This window comes from Alligator mississippiensis, chromosome 4 (assembly GCF_030867095.1).
Source record: "Alligator mississippiensis isolate rAllMis1 chromosome 4, rAllMis1, whole genome shotgun sequence".
Classification (NCBI taxonomy): domain Eukaryota; kingdom Metazoa; phylum Chordata; order Crocodylia; family Alligatoridae; genus Alligator; species Alligator mississippiensis.
In genome coordinates this window covers 27,289,234-27,299,408 of record NC_081827.1, presented here as the reverse complement: position 1 = coordinate 27,299,408, position 10,175 = coordinate 27,289,234, and the positions used below count along the sequence as shown (strand labels likewise).

Genomic DNA, 10,175 nt, shown 5'->3' with positions numbered 1-10,175 from the left:
CACCCGCAGACACCACCAGCAGCATGGCCAGTGGCGATCACAGACTGCCTGCAGATGCCGTCGGCGGTGTCGGTGGCAAGGAGGGGGGTGATGAGCAGTGACCTCCTGCAGGCAGGGCCAACACTGTCGGCGGTGCCTTTTCGCAGGGGGTGTACGTGTACCCACTTGCACCCCCTATGCGTTGCCAATGCACAGGGGCTTACACATGTGATGCTGCAGCAATACTAGAGCATTCTAATTAGAATGCAGAGCAGACTCGATTAATCTAATTAGAACGTGTCAGAGCACATGTATGGGCACCCTAGGTCTGTAGCCTCATGATCGGGGCACACTAGAAGAGGAGAGCAGTAGATTCTGGTTCCTACTTTCAGGGTCATTTATTCATCTTTAGACAGTCATTAGATAAAAAGCGGAAATAAACCTGGCAGTTACCTCACAGTAACCTCTTTATGTGCCTAGGCTTTCAGGAAAATAAATCTGAATTAACTTTTCATGTGGATTTGTTAAACTGCATTAAAGTCTGTGTGGTCACTGTTATTCAGAATCAAAGTGACCTTAATATGATTTATTTTACTTCACTTACAAAGTGAACTAAGCTAAATTGAATTAGGGCCACTTTTATATTGAATGAGTGTCTACAAAGAGCTTTAATGCAAAGTTACTATTCCACTTTAAATTTGCACCTTTAGCTAACTTGGATTAACATTTCTGAGTCTCCTGGTGTACATAAGCCCTTACAAGCTCACTTGTTTAAAATGGATGTTAGACTTCATTCAATTCCTATGTGGAAACTCTCATTCAACACTAAATGGCCTGTCTCTCTGCAATGGTGAGTGTTACCACCACAACATAGTCCTTACTTCTGCCTCATAAACTAGGTCTCAGAGGTAATCAAGACACTACTTTACGGCTACCTCTGTAGTGCTTTACTTGAGGAGGTTCATCCGCTCTTAGGTCATGGAGCTTTAAGACAAGCATGAAAGTGAAAAAGAGGTAGGAGGGAGACTGTCTTACCTGACATAATCAGAGAAGTAAACAAAAAAAAGGAAACAGCCCTCTGATGAAGATGGCTCATGTATTTGGAAAAGCAAGTTTTTTTGCTGGTATTGATTACATCTGGGGAATGAACATGAACTATATCAGAAACATACTTTTTTTTTTTTCCTTTTGCTGGTGTAAGGTACATCTACCTAGAAGGGAGGAGGGACCAAAGTGCCATCTTATGAAGAGTGATTTTTCCTTGTATGTGTTATTGAGATACTTATATCTCATATTTGAAATGAAAACCTCCATGATTTAAATTGTCACTTCCCTGGTATAGGGCTTCTGTAAATGTTGGACATAATTTCTTTGCTTTTTTCCAAACAATTTTTAAATTTTTATTTAGTCAATTTTAGTAAGAGCAATCTCTAAATTACTGAAATTCTTTGCCTCAGAGATGCATGGAATTTCTTGATAGCTGAGAAACAGTATTGTAGTGCTGGAAAATGTCAGAGGCACCATGCATTATGAGTGGTGCAGTGAACCATGACAGCCGATGGCTCTGGAGAGTGGCTCATGTGAGACTTGACAAGCTGGAGGAGTGTCTTTGTCTTTATTTTTGGACTTTGTAGCCAATCTACTTTCTTGGGATACAAATTTAAGCAGAGGCCACCACAAGACTTAAAAGAATCTTCCAAGTCTTTGAGTTCACTCTCCTGTTATCAGGGGCAAACATGTAACAATTTTTTCCCAAAAGGAGACCACAGTAGTATCAATTCTGGTCCCTCTAGCACAGGGGTGGGCAAAATATGGCTTGCAGGCCAGATTTGGCCTGCCAAGGGACTTTGTCCACCCCATGGTGGGTCCTTCAGTCCCACCTGGCCCAGGTGCATGGCATGGGCAGCTGGTTCCTCAGCTCCCGAGTGCACAGCGGTGCTGGGGCAGGGGCTGGGCTCTCTTCCTGGCAGCCTTGGCTCCTTCTGACTGCCTGGACCTAGCCCCGCTGCCCAGGCACCCCAGCTTGTCCACTCTGCACCCACTGCTGTTGACAGGATCTGCATGGGCAGGGTGCACAGCCAGGTGGATGGGATGGGGACATGGGGAAGGAGCAGTATTCAGGCGTGGTATGGGCAGGCAAAGCCAGGATCACAGGACAGGACCATAGGGTAGTGACAGCGTGTGGCCAGGACCCGGGGCAGAGCTGTGATCCACTGCCTGCATGGCCCTGTGACGGCTGTGGGTTCCATGGGCAGGGGTGTGTGGGAAGTGGATCGTGGATCTGCCCTGAGCCCCAGCCCTGTGCTGTCATCGCCCCATGGTCCTGGCCCCAGACTCAGCTGCAGCTCCCCATCTACACCCAGCCTCATCCCGTCTGGCTATGCGTCCTGCTTACACAGGTCCCGGATGGTCTCCATGAGCACCTTGGGATCTCTGTACACTGACAGCGCAGGGCTGTGGCCTGGGCAGAGCAACATACACTCCCTTGTACCCCTGCCTGCAGACCTGGCGGCCATCACAGGGGTGGTGTGGGCAATGAATCAAGTGTCTGCCCTGGCCCCAGCCCCAGCCCTGTGTTGTCACTGCTCTGTGATCCCGGCCCCAGCCCTGCTCGCCCATCCCACTCCTGGATGCTGCTCCCTGCCTGCCTGTGGCCCCATCCCAGTAGCCTGGCCAAGTGGGGAGCAGAGTCACTTAGGGAGTTGCATGGGGAGGGAAGGGGGTGCTGACCTGGCCAACAACAGCTCAGCAAAACTCCCTATGTGGCCCTCGGGCCCAAATAATTCCCCACCCCTGCTCTAGCAGGCTACTGTCACAAAGCACCTAACAATAACAATAGCACAACACAATCCCCAAACAAATGAAAACCAAAACTAATAAAATTAAACTTATGTTGTGCCAGAGAAAGAGAGATAGAGAGACAAAGTTGGCACCAATGCTTTGGCCACTGCAATGGTTGGGGGCTTGTTACATAAAATATGCTCAGATGATTCTAAGAAATGGAGCATGATCATTGCCAACCTGACCTGGGGGAAAATCCCTTCCTCACCCCAAGTACCATGTGATTGGTTTATCCCTAAAGAAATGAACAGGACCCAAGAGGCATGTGCTCAAGATGTCTCCTGGTAGCACAAAGAGCACCAGCTCACCCTGGTCAGTCACTCAGCTCTAATTGTGGCTCACCTCAGACATGAACTGGGTTGCTCCAGCATACTACTCCAAAATGTTGCCAACCTCTACATTAGAGGAAGACAAAAAAACCCCAAACAAACCCAAACCCAAATGCATTTACAGGGATAAAAAAAGTCTTCCTGATGCTCTCAGGCAACTAGCAAAAGCCTTGAAGCCTGGGATTGATACAATATAATATAGTGCAACAGGTACTGTGAGAGGGGCAGCGCTAGGAGGAGGCATGTAGGCGGCTATCGCCACCTCAGAATTCACCTTAGCCCCACAATAGCTCCCCCTCCTCTCCAGGCTGTCACCCGCCCGGCTCCTGCCTGCAGTGCAGCCCCTCCAGTTTACTGTCTAGCCCACCTCAGCCCCGCTGGGAAGAGCCTGGCGCTGCCCCTGGTTGTGAGCATCTTTAAGAAGAAACACAAGAATGAGCAGATGGAGTAAGTCTAATTTAAGAAGAGCCATCACAATTCATCTACCCCACCCTTCCTTATCTGCACACCCAAAACTGTGGAGTTTCTTATTATCTCATCACGCTGCTGTGTGAATACTTTCATGTCTTCAGCATGTCATTGAACTGCAAAAACGTTACGTTTGGTCTTCCAAACATCCTCTGCACTGACAAATGGATTTCATTTCATGTTGTAGGGACATTGTAAATTTGTAGTTTTAAGCTGGAATTAAGTGTGCTCGTTTCTTTATTCTTTTCTTCCAGGCTCACTCTTTGAGACTTTGGTCTTTTTCTGAGAAGTGTTGCTCTTTGAAATCGCTATGTAAAGCCTGTGTGTAATATTTCTTTCACTGGAGCTTGGACACTGTGGAAAGCATGGTCCTCATCTTCCCTGGCTCATGGGTGCCAGCTCCAAGCAGACAGTATGTTTCAGGGCAGTGCCATGCTTTCCTCGTCCTGTTCATCTCAGCATTCACTTTTTAATTTTCTGCAGCAACACGCAGCGTTGGGAACCACGCAGGCAACCGGCTGCCTGCAAGCTGTGTGCTGGGGATTGTGGCTGCAAGCGGGGTGTGAATGAGGGGGTGCCTCAGGGAGCTGAGCCCCTCCATAAGGGACAAGCGCCCCCCTGTAAGATTTGAAAACCATAACCTGTGTGGGGTGGGGTCTCCAATTGATTACTCTTTCCAATGAACCCTTTAATTACTTTTTTTTGGCAGACCACCCTTAGAGTCAACATGTAGATCGAACCCTGGCTGTCTGGGGGGGTCAAAATGCAACACGAGAAGGGGGGCAAAAGTGGACAGGCAATGAATATTGAAGCTGCTCCTTTTGTGGGGGTTCAGAGGTGGCTTTGAAGCTCTGACAGAGGGGAATATCTTTGAACACAGGTTAGCAGGAGAGGCGCCATTATCTTCAGGTCAAGGACAAGTGAAGCTCTGAGGGAAGGGAATATTTTTGCACACAGATTAATTAGCAAAGGGGGGGCCATTATCTTCAGGTCAAGGACAACCCAGGTGCCAGCCAGGCAGTTTCCCACTGTGGACAAAGGGCTGCCATGAGGTGACACGTGGGCACCACAATGGGCTGTGGGGAGGGTGATGGTGGAGCAGGAGCCCCCAGCAGGGGCTGCTCCCTTCCCCTCCCCCTCAGGCCCCCACACGGGGAGAAGCCACCAGGCTCCAAACGGCCACGGTGGGCGGGGCCTGGGCGGTGACGTATTTCAAACGGGCCAACGAGCGGGCGCGGAGGGAGGGCGGAGCCGAGCTCAGCCTCCGCCTGGGATTTTAAAGCTCCATCTTGGCCGCGGCGGCAGGATCTGGAGCGCGCTCCGCAGCGAGGAGGCGCAGCGGCCGCCCCCATGTCCCGCAGGAGGAAGGCGGCGGCGGCGGCGGCGGCGGCCGGGGGGAAGCCGCAGGGCAGCAGAGGAGCGGCGGCGGCAGCAGCAGCAGGGGTGTCGGGCGCGGCGGAGAAAGTTGTGTACTCGCGCTCGCAGGTGTCGTTCGCCGGCATCAAGGCGCTGGGCGACGCCATCAAGCTCTTCATGCCCAAGTCCACGGAGTTCATGCGCTCGGACTCAGAGCTGTGGGACTTCCTGTGCAGCCTCAAGCACGAGTTCTCGCCGGTCATCCTGCGCAGCAAGGACGTGTACGGCTACGCCTCGTGCCGCGCCGAGGTGCCCGCGCCCCCGCCGCCGCCGCCGCCCCGCGCCCGCCGCCGCCTCGCCCGGGCCCCGCCGCGCAGGAGGCCGCGCGCCGCGGAGGAGGAGGAGGCGGCGGCGGGGGCCTTCGGGGGCCGCTCTCTGGAGGAGATCTGGGCGGCGGCCACGCCGCGCCCGCCCGCCCTCCCCTGCAGCATCCGCGTGCGGGGCAGCGTGTGGGGCCGGCGGAGCCTGGCGGCGGCGCGGAGACAGGCGCAGCGCATCCTGCGCGTGGACCTGTCGCCCGTGGTGCGGCTCCGCCGCCTGCCCGTGGCGCGGTGCTGAGCGCCGGGACCGGACGGGACGAGCTCCGCGCACCTGTTCACACGGCCCCGCCCGCGCCGCGTCCTGCTGCACTTTAGAGACCCCCCCGAGCCCGGGGCCGCGGCCTGGCGGGGACTTGCCCGAGGAGCCGCTGGCAGCACTGGGATGCGCGCAGGGTGGCTGGACCCGGCTCCTCTGGCTGAAGCTTTTGACCAAGGATGTTTGTTGCCTCAGGAAGCAGGACCCAGGGTGGTGGGGATGGTGCAAAACCTTTCTTTTTCTTTCTCCCCCCCCCTCCCCCCCCCCCCTTTCTTGCCCAGCTTCGAGGCCTGGCTGGGCGCCGCGGACTTGTTATGCGTTTTGTATCCACAATCCTTTCTACTCTTTTATAGCTGACCCCAGGATTTGCTTTTTACAGAGTGCCCAAAGTGGCTTAAAGTGTGCGGCTCTTTTTTTTTTTTGACAGACCTGGGTTTGATTTGGGGGAAGTTGGAGACGCAGTGGTCCTGCCCGGAGAAACAGCCTGCAAAGAGAGGCTTGCTGAGGAGCTTCCAATACCCTCGTTGTGATCTTAGAGGGGCAAAAGGCTTGATTTCTAGACTGTTCTCATTAAAAGCAGAAACAAAAACAAAAAACAAACAAACACAAAAAGCAGCAAACACAAAGAACCATCCAAAGTTGGGGAAGACTGTTGAACATGTAACAAATGGTTTATGTGACTTGCCAGCCACTTTGGCTGCTTATAGAAGCAGGTGGTTAGTTAGAGTGGCTAACACCTAAATGCTACATGATTGAAGTACAATATTTAAAATAAACAGCAACAAAGCTTGATTTATCACCTGGTGTCTTCATAGCTAAATAAAACAATACAGGGTGTCATTTATCTGTCCTCTGCTAGAACTCGTACTGAGGCAGTTCCTTTTCTTTTTCTCTCTCTCCTCTCCCAGGGTAAAATGTGTGATCTCAGATACTTAGTCTATGGCTACAGGCTTGTTTTGCCTGGAGCTCTGTGTTTGGTCATCCTAAAGTACAAGTGGCTGTTTTTTTTGTGGTTGGTTGGTTTGTTTGTTTTGGGAGGGGGCAGGTATTCTTTTAAGGTAGCAGCTTAAACATTGAGATTAAGCTTTTTTTTATTATTATTATTTAATGTATAGTCCTAGATACATGTTGTAATGTTACAGGATTCCAAGTAATTCGTTTCTATGGAATTTATCCTCTAAAGCAAATGAGGTCTATAAAGTTGACATTGGGGAAAAAAGAGAATATGGATCCTTAACTGTAAAAGAGGAAGAAGGCATTGGCTTTGTAACTGTTAAATGATGTCCCCCTGGCTCTGAGAACAGGGCTTTGATCCTGACTTTCCTGGTAGAGTAAATGACCTCATGTACTGTAAACAAGTGTATGATTCAGTGGTTCTTCAAATACCCATTTTAGTCTTTCTTAGGAAGACTTGTGTCACTGCTCACCCTTGAGAAATCCTTGGAAGCCTATTGGAATTGATATGTGGAGGACCAATTTGTCTGTTACAGTGCTAATCTTAAAGTAGGTGTTTCCTTTCTCTGAATACTTTAACATTTTTTTTAGTTGCTGAGATTCACATCACTAAACAAGAGGAACAAGAACATCCATGCTTCTCAAAACTAAAACTTTGCACATCCTAGAACTACTAGGCTTGTTTACATAATGTTATCTTACTGCTTGCTGATCACAGCAGTAGAATGCCATTTATTGTTTCATGCTTTCCCAATTTGCTTTTGAAGGTTTAAGATGCAAATGGTTTAATATAATTCCTCTCTGAAGCCTGTGCCTTTTCCCTTTAAAGGAAAGTGATGTCAACAATACACCCTGCAGGCTGGGCCAGCAGAGCCTGTGGGCTCTACATGGGGCTGCACATGAGGTCACTCTGGGGTGTGTGCTGTATGTGGCCACAGGGCCAGTCCAGCCCTGCATTGGACCAATCCAGATCAGGCCCTCAACCCAGCTCTGCATGCCAAATCCAACACAGGGCCAGCCTGGTTGTGTGGGGCTGGAGACCGCTCGTGTGCTGTATGTGAGGCCAGTTGGGGGGGCACGCTAGCTTCGTTGTGTGGGGCTGGTCTCTGGGCTTCGTCTGGCCTCTTCCCCTAACCAGTCCTGCTTTAAGATGTGTAGCTCATGTACTGATTTAAATATCTTATTAGTTCATTATAACATAAGAATGATGCCCTAATCAGACTTTCAAATCTTGACTCCTCTTAGTAAAGTTGCCTCATAAAATAGCATATCAATAAACAGGAGAGGTAGAAAACTTTTAACTTCAATAGGATCAGCGCTTCACCCACTATCTTGAACTATAATCTCCACTTACAGCTCTTTTTCTTTTTTTTCCCTTCTTTATGCAATGTCTTAATACTGTGGAGAAGATCATTAAGCCTCTGTACTATGACTTCTTTATATTCATGTCCCAGTAGTAGAGTTGGGAGTGTAATAGCTGTGATAGTCCAGGAGGTAAACAAGAAGCAAATTTGTGGGCATGAGGGTATGGGGGGGTGTATGTGTGGGGCTCGTTTTTGTTTTGTTTTGTTTTGCTTGCTTTTTAGCAAAGCAGACTTGCAAAAGTGTGGAGTAGCCTGTTTTGTTCTTCAGGCAATTATAGCTTGAAACAGTATCTTTTGAGAGAGAAAATACCAAGTTCAACTCAATATAATCATCCTACCTCTTGTACATCCTTCTCCTTTCCACTCTTTGGATCTTAGCCTTACAAACCTGTTCCTAACACAAACCCAGGCTACTAAGTGAACTGCTGTGCTCACTGCTTGTAGGTGAGGACTTGTGGTCTCATCTCCAGTATCACTTTTGTGACAGTAATTGGTTATTTCCTTTAAGTCTTATTCCACGCTCCATGTTGGGTTTTGTTGCTTGGACAAGTCACTAAATGGGCTGATGGAACATCTTGTGTGAACACAGTATTAGGGTATGCTGCTGAGGTACTGCCTATCTTTAAAACTTTGTACCCTTTTGCTTCTGAAAAGAATCCTACTGTGATTCCAGCAAATGGGCAAAGGCCCAGCTGTGCACAGGATGAAGTGTAGAATAGTTTTGCAAGCAGAGGATTTGACTTTGATTCCTGGAGTTGAGAGAAATCTCAACTTGTAAGATGTTGGTGTGCCAGGTGCAGATGGTGCAGGAGCCTCAAAGGGCCTGCTTATTGTGGCAGTGAAGCCCCAGCCCCTTCCATGCCATCTCCCCTGAGGGGCAAGTACCAAGCAAATACCTCTTCATGTGCCAGAGGTTGCAATGCCTACCCCTAGTTTAATCTTTTAGCAAAGCTATACTGTCAACCCTGACATAAACATGAAGCATAACAACCTAATTGGCCATAGATAAAGTAGGGGGACTGTGATGGCCAATGGCTTGCTGCTTCAAAGGTTGTTAAAATTTGATCATGAGATCTAAGAGGGTTATGCCCTGCCACAGGAAGGCAAAATTCACTATAGTCCATGCCAATCTGATTTTGGGTAAAACTCCTTCCTGCCTCCAAGTATGATGATAGGTCTGGCCCTGAGTGGTGAGGCAAGACCCTCCAGCCAGGACCCTTTGGTTTCAAGTCCCAACAGGAGCAGTAGCACAGCCCAGTCAAAGTCTCCAGGCTTGGCTGCAGCCAATACCCAATACTTCTGAGGAAGCCAAAACAATCTTCCTGACACAGCACCAGAAGAGGGAAAACTTTCCTTCCCCACCCCATGTGGCAACCAGCAAAGCCTACAAGCATGGGAAATAACCACAGTAGAACATAGGCCTAGCTATGCCTAGATCATCCCTGACCAGTGGCTGTCTAACCTCTTGAACACCTCCAGTGATGGAGAGCCTGCAGTTTGCCTAGGCAGTCTGGTCCACTACATCACTGGATATCAGGAAGACAATCTTCAGTTAGAACAATCTAAACCTATTTTGCTCCAACTTCAAGCCATTACTCCATGTGCTACTGTCTGCAGCAAGAGAGAAAGTGTTCTCCCTCTTCTTTATGACAGCCCTTCAAGCATTTGAAGACTGCTGTCTCCGGGTCCTGTCTGAACATGTTTATTTCCTTCAACCTCTCTTTTCATGATTTTGCCTTGTAAGCTCTTTATCATTTTTGTTTGCTGCCTCTGGACCCTCTCTAACTTCTCCATGTCATTAAAAAAAAATGTGAAGCCCCAAACTGCACACAATACTCTAGATGAGGCCTAACCAGTACTAAGTAGAGAGGCACTATCACTATTAAATGTTTTGTGCCCGGTTCTTCTATTGATGCATCCCAGAACTGCCTTTTGTGCAGCTGCATCACTGCAGACTTAGGCTGAGTCTGTGATCTATCAAGACTCCCTGATCCCTTGTAGTGGGAGACACCTGGACAGATGACACCATTTGGTATTTGTGTTTTCAATTATTTTCCTGAGGTGCAGCACCTTGCATTTGTCAGCATTGAACTTAACTTTATTAGCTTCCAATCTGTCAAGGTCCTTCTGAATTATGCTCCTGTCCTCCAATGTGTTCATAATTCTTCCTAGTTTTGTGTCATCTGTAACCTTCCTCAAGAAACTTTCTATGCCAGCATCCAAATAATAAACATGTTGAAAAGTTCTA

The 10,175-nt window shown here is 49.0% G+C and overlaps 1 protein-coding gene across 1 annotated transcript; it reads left to right on the top strand.

The window, feature by feature from the left end:
• The first annotated feature begins 4,889 nt into the window (after positions 1–4,889).
• Positions 4,890–6,405, top strand: CCDC71L (coiled-coil domain containing 71 like). Its single transcript, XM_019487673.2, has one exon. It carries the CDS (start codon positions 4,968–4,970, stop codon positions 5,589–5,591), a length of 624 nt encoding a protein of 207 aa, XP_019343218.2. The 5' UTR covers positions 4,890–4,967; the 3' UTR covers positions 5,592–6,405.
• Positions 6,406–10,175: the final 3,770 nt, after the last annotated feature.